Source organism: Choloepus didactylus, chromosome 8 (assembly GCF_015220235.1).
Source record: "Choloepus didactylus isolate mChoDid1 chromosome 8, mChoDid1.pri, whole genome shotgun sequence".
Classification (NCBI taxonomy): Eukaryota; Metazoa; Chordata; class Mammalia; order Pilosa; family Megalonychidae; genus Choloepus; species Choloepus didactylus.
The window spans coordinates 24,273,020-24,287,272 of NC_051314.1; the positions used below are offsets into that span (position 1 = coordinate 24,273,020).

General features: G+C 36.2%; 1 protein-coding gene across 3 annotated transcripts in view; it reads left to right on the forward strand.

Annotated features, from left to right (window-relative positions):
- The window catches only part of SLC41A2 (solute carrier family 41 member 2), a 183,505-nt gene that overhangs the window by 91,622 nt on the left and 77,630 nt on the right, over window positions 1–14,253 (forward strand). For all 3 annotated transcript variants that reach the window (XM_037845913.1, XM_037845914.1, XM_037845912.1), the window contains exons 6-7: window positions 163–309; window positions 10,995–11,142. In XM_037845913.1, the coding sequence (XP_037701841.1) occupies window positions 163–309; window positions 10,995–11,142 (295 nt within the window). The remainder of the gene's footprint in view (window positions 1–162; window positions 310–10,994; window positions 11,143–14,253) is intronic.

The window sequence follows — 14,253 nt, forward strand, 5'->3', positions numbered from 1 at the left end:
TGCTAAAGCATTAGAGTAAAATGTTTTGTTTGTTTTAGTCGGCTTATCTAAGCAGTCTAACTGGAAATGATATGCTGTTTGTTTTTCTTACATGTTTAGGTGTTTGGGAATTGATTTTCTTTAAATCATAGCATAAAAAGTAATGAACATTCTTTCTTCTAGGAATAATAATGGTCGGGGTTATCGTTGGCTCAAAGAAGACTGGTATAAATCCTGATAATGTTGCTACACCTATTGCTGCTAGTTTTGGTGACCTTATAACTCTTGCCATATTAGCTTGGATAAGTCAGGGTTTGTACTCCTGTCTTGGTAAGTTGACTTGAAACTAAATATGGTGTTTTATTAATTAAATATTTTTGCAGTGAAACTGAGAATCTGCAGTGGCCTTCATGCGTATTAGTACTGTTGTTGAGGCTGATTAGAACAATAACTACCTTTTGTTGTGTACTTACTATGTGATGTGGTTCTCACATTTTTTTTTTTGTCTAATCTTCACAATACCTATATAAAATAAGGATTATTATCTCCAATTTCAGATGAGAAAACTGAGAATCAGGGAGGTTCTGTATGTTACCCAAGTTTACACAGCTACTGATAGTAAGGTTAAACCAGGTCTGGCATACTCTATGGTTTCTGCCCTTTCCTGTAAACATGCAGTCATCTAGGAGTCAGACCTACAGTGTTGTGAAATGTCCCTTGTACAACTGTCCCAGAACATAAGGTCATGGTAGTACTTGAGATTTAGTGACCTTTTGCCACATCAGATACCCACAGATATGAGTAGCTTCACAGCAATTAATAAAAAGAAAAATATCACCATGAAAATTAGCCTGAATGCTGTGAAGTTGGAGTCATATATGTGAATTCCTGATAAATAGTGATAGAGTACTTATAGAATCTAATGAATTCTATAAATTTCAATGAAAATTTATATTCTGGGACTACTGCTAATAGCAAATAAACCAGCATGGGTTTAGTGCTAAAAGTTGGTTGTGGTTTCATTTTTTTAAAATGCAAAAAAGAGAACAGAAATCCACAGTAATAAAAGAAAAAGGTAGGATAGTTTATCAGCCAACAAGAAGCAAACATTTATTAACATTTCTTAATATGTTTTCATGGATTCTATCAGATTTATGGTGTACTTCAAAATAAATCTAAAGTACACTTTGGTTGAGAGAGTAAGAGTCTCTGATGTATGTTCTTAAACGAAAGAAAGGATTTTAACCCTTTGAATACTTACAAGCTTGATTTTGGCAATATCAAAGGAAGATTTATTTAGAATATTAAAAAAATGAATGACAAAAGCAATATTTAATAAGACTTGATATATATGTTCAAAGAAATGTTTTCTTATTTAGGAGTTAAAGAAGTATCTTCTTAAAGTAATGTATAAGGTAATAAATGCTTAATGGCCTACATGGAAGATCGTGTTCTCATAGGTATTGGCTTTCTGTTGCTGTTATTATAAAATATACAAGGAATGATACACCTTCAAGTATGTTCAGAGTCATGCGCAATTCCCCTCTTCCATTCTAACAAAGAACATAAAATGAGAGTTACATTGTTTAAGGGATGACCTCAAATCTACTTTAATGTATATTGTTGGGGTGATAATATGCCCTACATATCTCCTTCTCTAAATTCTTATAAAATCTAAAAATAGATGTTGAGGGCAAGGATTGAAATATTAGCTGGTGACTGGTATTACAGAATGTTGTTTAATATTCCTCCCCTACTCCATTAAACTCACCCATCCACTCACAGGCAATCGCCTGGACAACTGAAGACCTCACCCTCCACAGGAACTGCTAACTGTACTGGGGAAAGGAGAAGGTCACCAGTATGCTGGATCCAAAAAGAGAAAGCCAGTAAGGGCATAAGTTAGGCATGCGTTCCAGTTTACTAGAGCTGCCATTATGCAAAATACCGGAAATGGATTGGCTTTTATAAAGGGGGTTTATTTGGTTATAAATTTACAGTCCAAAGGTCATAAAAGTGTCCAGATTAAGGCATCAACAAGAGTATACCTTCACTGAAGAATGGCTGATGGTGTCCAGAATACCTGTTAGCTGGGATGGCAAGTGGGTGGCGTCTGCTAATCCTGTGCTTCTGGGTTGCTTTGCTTTCAGCTTGATTCCAGTGGTCTTCTCTCTAAGCATCTGGAGTCCTCTCTTAGCTTCTGTGGGGCAAACTCTGGGCTTCATCTCTTTGCTTAGCATCCCCAAACATCCTTCTGTCTGCATCTCCAGGCATCTCCAAGCATCAGCAAGCATCTGGGTCCATGTTGGCTCTTAGCCTCTCTCTTAAATACTCCAGTGAACTAATCGAGACCCACCCTGAATGGGTGGGGCCACATCTCCATGGAAATAATCTAATCAAAATATCACCCACAGTTGGGTGAATCACATCCATGGAGACACTGAATCAAAAGGTTCCACCCTGTGCCAGTTTGAATGTATTGTGTCCCCCAAATGCCATTATCTTTGATGTAGTCTTGTGGGGCAGTCATTTTGGTGCTGATTAGATTTACTTGGAATGTGCCCCACCCAGCTGTGGGTGATGACTCTGATGAGATATTCCCATGGAGGCATGGCCCCACCCATTCAGGGTGGGACTTGATCAGTGGAGCCATATAAATGAGCTGACTCAAAGAGAAGGAACTCAGTGCAGCTGTGAGTGACGTTTTGAAGAGGAGCAAGCTTGCTAGAGAGGAACGTCCTGGGAGAAAGCCATTTTGAAACCAGAACTTTGGAGCAGATGCCAGCCACGTGCCTTCCCAGCTAACAGAGGTTTTCTGGACGCCATTGGCCATCCTCCAGTGAAGGTACCCGATTACTGATGTGTTACCTTGGACACTTTATGGCCTTAAGACTGTAACTGTGTAGCCAAATAAATCTCCTTTTTATAAAAGCCAATCCATCTCTGGTGTTTTGCATTCTTCAGCATTAGCAAACTAGAACACACCCTAATCAAAAGACTAATAAATCTGCTCCCACAAGATTGCATTAAAGAGCATGGCTTTTTGGGGGACATAATATATCCAAAACAGCACAACATGCTTAGTGTCCCTTTCCCCAATCTTACCAATTAAATAAGTCTCTTTCACTTTAAGGAGGAGGAGAAGAAAAGCATGAAGGGTTTCTTTCCAATATTATTAAGAGGACGGAAATCCTATGAGTCTGGCAAGGAACATTGGGGATGAGGGGTAGGGTTGGGGAATTTGGTAGTAGTTATGGGGTGGGTTCCTCTCTATATACACATTTTTTTAAGAAGTATATCATTTGAAATTTTGGGTACTTAAATTATCCTTAAGTCATTTGTCACACATTTTACAGCTGCTTGCTAAATACCAGGATGACTTGTCAGTTGAAGCCACAGTAGTAAGAAAGTAAGAAGAGAATGGCATTGAAGAATGTTATCTTTTATAAGCATGGCAATTGTGATAATGATACATACAAAGTAGTATGAGATTCCAGGAAGTAAATCCACTGTTTAGGAAAATATTGCGTGCTGACTTTTAAAATTTTGTATTTTAAATTGCACCAGTGATAGATAAACTCTCCTTTTAAGACATAGTCATATAATGTGTTGCCATCCAAAGTTTAAGTGTTACATATTTATGCATTCATAGTTTAACTGGGTCAAGAAATTTTAAAATGAAATAGAATGATTGTCGCAGTATCATTCAATTTTTTCATTAAGTTTTAAAATAATTTTATTAATGAAATTTGCTTAGGCTTTTCTAATCCTTTGAAAATTGACTCAAATAATTCAGGGTGAAATAATTAAAACAGGATCTTTTATCTTAAAATAGGTCATCTGATTGATTGCATAGTTAATGTAACCTTTGAGGTATTTCTGAAGTGTCAGACCCTACTAAAGTGTCTGCATTATGAGCACTAGGGGGCCTCCTAATATCGTTGGTTTTAGCCTAGTATAATTGTATTCTGAATACAAAGATTAGAAACAGGCACATTTAAATTCCGAGACTCCATTTATCATGCTAAGAAGCCTAGCCCTTGAAATTAAAATTTTAATTCCTTAACTATATTGGAAACACTTAGCAGTCTTTATAGATAAAAAGAAGATTTCTTAGCAGCTATAGGCTTTGGACTGTAATGGAAGCCATATATTATATAGCTATCAAAGAATTGGATGTTGAGAAAAGTCTCACTTCTCAGAATTTTGTATATTCTGAACTGAATTTGAGCCCCCTTGTGTTCTGTTAGCTTTGATACACACACTAAGACACGTTCTATATTCATTCAGTGTGCTACTTCTCTTTTGGTCTTGATAAACTTTGCTGGTTTATTTCACGTTATGGTTCAAAAAACCTTAGAGTCAGTTTCCGGTTTGTCTCTTTGCCATATATGGCATTTTTTGGGGAGACGTTTGGTGTCTGGTGAGTCCTGGAGTGAAAGTAACTCCTATTTGAGATCTGAATCTGAAGTAAATATGGAATCCCCCCTGCCCTTCCCCTCTCCATTTCTGAAAAAGAACAAAACAAACAAGCGCAAAGCTTTATTTGCACCTACTGATTTTATTTTTTATAGTCACCCTCAATCTCTGCTGCTTAGTGAACAAAGTTTTTAGCTAGGTATTTAGCTTCTCTTGGAGTTAGCAGAAACTTACTTCTTAAGGTCCCCCCTGTACCTCCCTTTCTTGTACCTTTTACTCTAGCCAACTCAGATTTTTCCTGATTTTCATATACTGCCTGTGAGTTCTTTCTGTGTCGTTCCCCTCCCCCACCCTCACCCCATCAAGACCAGTCAGAATCCTTCTCATTTGTCAAGGTTGAATTCATAGATTTTTCTAATCTTAGTTGATCTTTTTCTCCTCTGAAGCCCTATAGCACCTTGTTGATATTCTTTATATTTGTTTGGTCATCATTGCTTTATGTGTAAATGCAGTACCTTCAATTATGAGATAAAAGCTTCTTGAGGACAAAATTGTGTTATTCATTTATTTTTTTTTTGTAGCACCCGATAGTACTATTTACGTGGTAGATTTTTAATAATTAGCACTTTATCAAATGTTTTATTCCCTTTAAAAGATTATCCAATCTTTTAAATTGTATATGCATGGAAGAGAGAAGATAGATATCTGTTTGAATGATTTTGGCACAGCAATTTTCCAATATAATAGATAGTAACAAAAAAAGATACTTTTGATGAGGACATAGTATGAGAGAAATATTGGAAGGGTATCTTGCCTTGGCAAAAAATCATCTAGAGAGTAGTATAACTATGAAAATAAAAACAACAACATATGGCTAGAAAGACTTATTTCAAATGGAAATAGAAGAGGACATAGAAAGCTAGTTTAGAGCTAAGCTTTGGATTATGGTTTGCTTTGGTGTGTGTGGTTTGCAGCAAAACTATAAATGTATTTATTCATTCATGCTGAGAAAACACATAGTGATCTTTAAAGGCTATTTAAGATCTAAAGTTGGGCCAGCAACTGAAAGACCTGTACATAATGGTTGTTGCCCTTTCTTTCTTCCAGTTTGCATAATTTTAAAAGGATTTTAAAAACTCTTTTTCAGTTATTTGTAAGTACATGGCTGCATAATTCTTGTATATACATAATGTTTATTGATTTGAACAATTATTAGCTATTTTCATTCTAGGCAAGATCTGAGAAGCGAAATGTTGATTGATTCCTCATTTTCCAAGGTTAACTTTTAAAAGATAGCTTAGTTGAAGCTGTGAGCAACAGCAGTCATCCTCAGGTTATTTCAGTCCTCTGGAGACTAACAGGATGCCACCTGATTATTTACAGGACATTCTAGAATATCACTGCCTTGATAATGTGACATGGGTAGACTCTAAATTTATCTTGCATGTCACTCTGCTTCAGATTTTTAGTGCTGTACCATCTTGGTTTAGAGTGATTCCTAGAATGTTAGTTTACTGGAAAATTCTGATGGTTGTTATGAAGAGCATTTAGAAAATCCTGTTACTTATAAGGCCAATTGCTTTGTTGTTCACATGGAAACAGCTAATGTATAAAAACTACCACTTACAGAAGCTACAAATTTCAGAAGGATATGAGGTGAGAATAATGAGTGCAATTAATGAAATTATATAACAGTAGTTAGAAAATGTCACCAACAATCTAGAAAAAGGTAAAAGAGCTATGAATCAGAAGCAGTTATATATTTGGCAATTAAGGGGACTCATAGCAGTTTGAACCACTTTGTTAGTCCTTACTTTCCTGTAGTTTGTCTGTATTATGGAATCAGTGCTAATGTACATGGATATTTATTAGGCTTAAAATTCCAAAAACCTTTTTATATACCTGTATTAGTTTCCTATTGCTGCTGTAGCAAATTACCATGAACTTAGTGACATAAAACAAGAGAAATTTAACAGTTCTGGAAGCCAGAAGTCTGAAATCAGTCTTACATGACTAAAAACAGGTGTTGACAGGGCTGGTTCCTTCTGGAGATTAAAGGAGAATGTGTTCTTTGCACCTTCTGGTGGCTGCTGGCATTCCTTGGCTTGTGGGCACATCATCCAGTCTCTGCTTCTGTGGTCACATTGCCTGCCTTTTCCTCCTCTATATTCAAATCTCCCTCTGCCTACCTCTTATAATAAGGATACTTGTGAGTACATTTAGGTCTCACCCAGATAATCCAGGATAATATTGCCATCTCATGATACTTGACTTAATGACATCTGCAAAGTTCCATTTGTCATATAAGGTAACATTCACAGGTTCTGGAGATTAGAACATGGATATCTTTGGGGAGTATTATTTGGTTTTCCACAATACTTACTATGATATACCCAGAATTAATACAAAATATTATTTTAACCAGAATTTCTAAAGTGTGTTTCATTTATAAGGAAGAACTTTAACAATTTTCTCTTGCTGGTCGTGTCATTAGTGGGTTTCTTTTTTGTTGTTGTTGTTATTTTAACTGTTGTTTTATTATCAAATGGCATATTTTTATGCAATTTTATTGAGATATAATCACTTAACATACAATCATTCAAAGTGTACAAACAGTTGTTCACAGTATTGTCATATAGTTGTGCTTTCATCACCACAAACTTTGAACATTTTCATTACTCCAAAAAAAAAATCAAAATTAAAAGAAAAAAGAACATCCAAAACATCCCATTCCCCCCCATTGTTCATTTACTTTTTTAAAAATACAGTTTAATTGAGATGTATTCACAAACCCTATAGTCATCCACAGTGTACAATCAATTATTCATAGCATCATCATACAGTTGTGCGTTCATCACTAGAATCAATTTTTGAAACTTTTCCCTACTCCAAAATAAGAATAAAAGCAAAAAAGATCATCTAAATCTTTCCATCCCCTCCATCCCATTCTATTCTTCATCTACTTTTTGCCCCCATTTTTCCACTCATCTGTCCATTCACTGGATAAAGGGAGTGTGAGCCACAAAGTTTTCACAATCACACAGTCACACTATGCAATCTACATAGTTACAATTGTCTTCGAGAATCAAGGTCACTGTGTTGCAGTTTGACAGCTTCAGGTATTTCCCTCTAGCCATTCCAACACACTAAAGACTAAAAGGTGTTATCTATATAGCACATAGGAATACCCTCCAGAGTGACCTCTCGACTCCATTTGAAATCTCTCAGCCACTGGAATCTTATTTTGTTTCATCTCTCTTCCCCTTTTTGGTCAAGAAGATCCTCTCAGTCCCACAATGCTGGGTCCAAGCTCATTTCCAGGAGTCATTTCCCATGTTGCCAGGGGGATTTACACCCCTGGATGTCAAGTCCCATGTAGGGGAAAGGGTAGTGAGTTCACCTGCCGAGTGGGCTTAGAGTGTGAGGGGGCCACATCTGAGCAAAAAAAAAAAGAGGCTCTCTGGGGTGGGGGTGGGGGGACTTATATTCTCTGCCCGTATCACTCTGGGAGGTATTGGGATCACTCCAGCCTGTACAAACTCACTAAATCCCATTAATGGGTTTCTAAAAGTAATTCTTTTAGTTTTATGACATCTATAAAATACCAAGATATACTAAAAGAAGGAGTATTTGTAACATCTTCTCTTTTTCTGTAATTGTAATTTGTTTCTCTATCAGAATTAGATTAGAAGTTAGCCAGGGAAAAGTTAGGAGGGTCTTATATAATTATACATATGGTCCCGTTTGGTAGGAATGGACATGTTAGATTTGGCAGGAAATTGGAATCAAATACATTTCCTGTAAATCATTTTGGAAAATCTGGTTTTATCATGGTTTTCCTACTCTTAAAATAACTTATAAAAATTTATTATGTGGAGATCATTTTAAATTTACAGAATAGTTGCAAAAACTAAAATAGTACCAAAAAACACTTCTGCACTCTTTACCCAAGTTCACCTGTTAACATTTTACCCCATTTGTGTTTATCCATTTATAAGTTGATGGGTATTGGGTTGTTTCTACTTCTTGGCTACTGTGAATAAAGCTGCTTTGAACATTCATGTACAGGTTTTTGTGTGAACATGTTTCAGTTCTCTTGAATGTGTTTGTGTGTGTATGTGGAATTGCTGGGTCATATGGTAACTCAATGCTTAACTTTTCAAGGAACTGCCCACTCATCACTTTTAGTTTTTTTCCTGAAAAATGTTTTCCCTCTGAAAATTCGGGGCATTGATTCTGAGGTTAGGGTGGAAGTTGCTTTTTTCAACTTCAGATATTCTTCAAGAGATTTAATGTTGAGGATAACTCCTTTAAAACCTGACATTCATTCTCCTTACAGAGAATGAAATATTGAGATGATCTGACCTAGCAAAGCAGTCCTTTTCATTTGTGTTTAGCTGGATTTTAATGCTTCTTGTTTCTATCTGATACTAGAAGGAGATTGCTGGCAACCTTAGTTGTTTTACGAGATAAGAATATCTCCTAATTGAGATGTTATTTGTCTGTAGCTAATGGCTTAGAAAGAGGAACTGGGAATCCATTCAACAATTAAAGGCTTTTTAAAAATCATGGAGAAAATGCCACTGAATATAGCGTTAGTCATATTCCTTTAAATGGAAGAAAACATTAAAATGAATTTTGCTAGTGGAATTATTGTGAAGATATGATAGCAAATTCAGACAAAATCATGAGAATAAAATTTGTTTGGACATTATTTTAATATCCTTAATAATTTTTGGTCCTTTCTGATAGGAAATAAAAGAAAAAAATTGAGTTTCCGTCTAGCTCAACGATCTTTAGTCATGGGTGAGCATGACTAAATACGATGCTTAAATATCTTAAGATGCAAAAGAAAAGAAAACTTCAGTCGAAGATAAGAGCTTGGGTAGGGGTTGTAGAATTCTGTGAGATAGAAAAATTTAGTGACACAACTCATATCTAACGCTATAGGCTATGAGAACTGAGATCAAATTTGTCTCTAAGTAATGAAGTCTCTACTGTATACATTAAGTATTAGAGTCACTAAGAAGAATCCAGGAATATCCTGACTGATAATAAAATCTTGATCAGCTAAAATATCACCAAAAGTGGCTAGGTATGACATAATTGTTCATGGATAGACAACTTTTAACCCCAAGGAGATTTAGAATTAAATATAAATGCATTTGAGAATCAAACTTATGGTATTAGTAATTTTATACTAAAGAGGCAGTAAGTATTCTATATGTACCATATAGTCCGGGTTCTCTAGGGAAACAGAACCAACAGGAGATATCTGTAAATATGAGATTTTATAAAAGTGTCTCATGCAACTGTGGGGATGCACAAGTCCAAATCCCGTAGGGCAGGCTGTGAGCTGGCAACTCCAATGAAGGTCTTTGATGAACAACCCAGGAGAGGCTGGCTGGCTGGCTGAAGAAGTGAAAGTTCTCTCTTAAAAGTCTTCAATTGATTGGATTAAATCCATCTGATTGGATTCTCTCATTGTAGAAGACATTCCCTTAGCTGATCATAGATGTAATCAGTCACAGATACAATCAATTAAATGATGATTTAATTAACCAGCCACAAAATGTCCTTGCAGTAACAGGCCAGTTCTTCCTTGACCATACAACTGAGCACCATCACCTGGCCGAGTTGACACATGAACCTAACCACCACAATACAGACATATACACACATACACATACACTTGTAATTTGGCTCATTAAAGTAACAGATCAGTATACTGATTCTAATTCAAAATTTATAATTAAGTAATTGATGTATTCTTGTGATTATTAAAATTGAAGCTTAAGGTTAAAATAGTTGTAAAGCTAGATAGTCTGACTTACTATGGCACCAGAGTTTTTCTGGTCAAAATATGGTTAGTACAGGGTACTATATTCTATCCCAGCCTGTTAAAGGTTCTGAGTAGTGAAGAAATCTGCAGTGAAGAAATCTGTTAAAATTTTTAAACCTAGTTTTTCAGTTCTTTTTTTTTTTGATCTTGGAGCTCTGTGTAGTGGTTGAGCAAGTATCTGTTATCAATAAATGAGCCAATATTACACAAAATGCCTGTACTATAAGATCCTTGTGGGCAAAACCAATATCCTAATTGATTTTTTAGCTTAAAGTTAAGAGCACTAACTCTGATGTCAGATAGATGTGTTTTTTACCCCAACACTGCTGTTCCTTAACTATGTATGTGAGCTCTAAGCCAATTCTCATAAAATAGAAATAATAACAGTGTCTACCTCATAGTTGTAGGGACAGTTAACTGAGATGATGAATATGAAGCATTTATCACAGTGTGCTTGGTAAATTGTAGGTGCCAAATAAATGTTAGCTTTTACTTTTCTTATTATTGCCATTCCTGTGTGGGTCATATTGTTATTTTAATTAGTGTTTATTGAATTAATGTGTATTAGCTTTCAGATCTATTATTTAATATTTTACATTATCTACAGTTTTAAAATTTGGTTGAAATTTATAGAAAATATACAGCATGTTAAAATGTTTGATAGCATCATCTCCTCTGACAAACTTTTACTTTTAATGATTTAGATTTGCTACATGGAGAGAAGAGAGACTGAAATGCTCTTTTTTAATTTTAGAGACTTATTACTACATTTCTCCGTTAGTTGGTGTCTTTTTCTTGGCTCTAACTCCTATCTGGATTATAATAGCTGCCAAACACCCAGCCACAAGGACAGTTCTCTACTCAGGATGGGAGCCTGTCATAACAGCTATGATCATAAGTAGGTTAGTATTAAAATATATTTATTGCATGTATGTATATGTATTTTAAAACAAATTAATTGCCCAGTTTTATTTCTTGGATCATTTTATATAGCCAGTCCTTTGTTATCCCAAGTAATAAGGAATATAAGTGATAGGAGTTATTAAAATTAGTAGATGTATAGAACCTGAGCCTACTAGTTTTAAAACTTCTCTCCAACCAAATCCTTACCAGACTGATAAGTAAATTTAGTGTTGTGTGTCTGTGTGTTTTAACCTGAAAAGGACGTATCTTATTTATTTTGCATAGTACATTGCTCACATAGGTATCAGAAGCTTAGAAATGTATATACCATTTGGCTACTTCTACTTCTATGACTCTGGCAGGACATAAAATATAATTAAGGATGTATGCAAAAGATTTAGTTGCAAGGATCCTTTTCACAGTAGGGTTTTCAGTAACAAAAGAGAGAAAGAACAAGTCAAAGATCTAACAATCAGGTATCGATCAAACAAATTATGCCATATAATAACTTACGTCACAAAGTAGAGTATTTACTAATCAGCCATATCAACTTTTCTATTGATATGGAAAGATGCTCATTACACGTTTTGTGAAAAAAGACAAGCTAGAAAAGAGTGTGAATTTCTTGTTTAACATGCTGGATTGACACACATTCGTCTTCTTTCTTCCTGAATCTACTAAAATGACAGTAAATGGAAAAAAAAAATAAGAAAACTATGAAGACCAAAGGAGAGGAGAGCAGACAGTAGGTTAGAGACGTCAACAAACTAGGAAGATAGGAATCAGAAGGATGATTGTTAAATGACCTAGCAGAATGGAGAAGGCTGAAACTTCACCAACTACCTGCAGGGCAAGGGGACCCCCATAAGAAAAAAGCTGATGTGAGCCTCAGAACCCCAGAAAGATGGAAAAATTAGAGGCTCTGAGTACTTCAAAAGACTGAAATGAAGAGGATTGGTTGAAAGTTCATGTAAGGAGCCATTCAATTCCAAAAGCCTTCCTCTTGTCTGAGCACCCAGATGACTGCCCCCTCCTACCCTAGCAGAAGACAAGAATTAACTCTGGAGAGACTAAATCAGAGGGGCTCTGGATTCAGAAAAACCTGCACAGGAGAGGATGTAGATTAAGCACTGTATGGAAAACTGAGGATTAAGTGAACATCTGCATACTGAATAGTGAGAACCCTGTCACACGTCTTCTTTGCTTTGGAATGCAGGCAGTCAGGCTTATATCCATAGGCAAAAGATTAAGATGATTCCTTTTGGGGGAGACTCACCAGCACAAAAGAAAAGACCTGTAGATACTGACCCTTATGGGTCCTTTAGTGAAAGAGCTGTTTGCCTGCCTGATCATGCTCCAGTTAGGCCTACCTGCTGACAGTCTCTGCTCATGAACACCCAAAGATGACTCCAAGTATGCTTTGCAGTGCTCCTTAAAGAGGGTTAGACACAAAAGGAACACAGACATTTGATAAAGGCCTCTAACATGAGAGCAGAGACAATCAAAAAATGACAGTACTTAAAGAAAATGCAGGGGCATTTGAAAAACCTCAGAAAACTATCATTGGTTTACCCAGATAAATAAGAGAAGCCATGGCATCCAGAATGCAGGAACAGGATGCTCTAATAAGAAAGATTTACAAAATAAGGAAGAGTTCTTGGGAATTTAAAAATATGTGAAACAAACAACATCAGTAGAAAGGTTGGCAGATGGAGTTGAGGTACTTCTGGAAAGTGGAACAGAAAGAAATAAGAGGCAAACAATAAGAAGAGAAAATTATCAAAGAAATAATAAAATTTCCCTAAACTGAAAAACATGAGTTTCCATATTGAAAGAGCCCATTAAGTACCCACCTGATGGATTAGAGCAGGAGGGAGCCAAACCAAAGCTCATCATCATGAAATCCCAAAAGCTTCAAGAAAGGAAAAGGAGTTACACATGAAGGATTTGGAATGAGAATGACATTACACTTATCAATAGTAACACCAAAAGCGATTTCTTCAAAATTCTGAGGGAACATTATTTTGAACATAAAATTTAGCAATAGTATCAAAGAAGTATTTAAAGCGTAGACTAAAGAAATTTTCAGACATGCAGGATCTCAAAAAATTTATTTCCCACATGCTCTTTCATATAAAGCTAATCAAAGATGTGGTCTCATCACAATGAGTAAGTCAATACAAGTGATGACAAAAGAATGAGGAAATCCACTCTGTGAGAGCATGTGGTTCATTTTTCTCTCATATTGGTTGCTTTTTCCTAGAAGATGTGGACAATAGGATCTCATGAAATATTGGGACTGACAAACAGTATCCCAGAAAATATTGGGACTTGGTTATAGTTCTTCAAACAAGATTCAACATGGGAGGGATTAAAGGAAAGGTGCAGGAGGGCAGCTATTTATCATCCTAGAAATAAACCATATGGATTGGTAAGAGAACAGTGAGGTTAAGGAGGGATGTTTCTAAAAAAATTAAAAAATTAAAAAAAATAGGCATTGATTGGTTACCTGGTGAGTTTGACTGTATTGAGAGGCTTTGAGTTTTGTTGCAAATTTGAGGGTGAATTAGTAATAGGTACTGTTCCAGTTTACTAATGCTGCCAGAATGCAAGATACCAGAAATGGATTGGCTTTTATAAAGGGGGTTTATTTGGTTACACAGTTACAGTCTTAAGGCCATGAAGTGTCCGAGGTAAGGCATCAACAGTCGGGTACCTTCGCTGAAGGATGGCCAATGGCTTCAGGAAAACCTCTGTTAGCCAGGAAGGCACATGGCTGGCATCTGCTCTAGAGTTCTGGTTTCAAAATGGCTTTCTCCCAGGACATTCCTCTCTAGGCTGCAGCTCCTCTTCAAAATGTCACTCTCGGTTGCTCTCCAAAACATTACTCACACCTGCTCTGCGTCTGGCCCTGTGTGGCTCTTTTTAAAGTACTCCAGTGATCCAATAAAGATCCACCCTGAATGGGTGGGGCAACATCTCCATGGAAATAATCCAATGAAAGGTCTCACCCACAGTTGATTGAGTCACATCTCCATGGAAACACTGAACCAATAGGTTCCAACCTAATCAATACTAATACGTCTGCCCCTACAAGATTGCATCAAAGA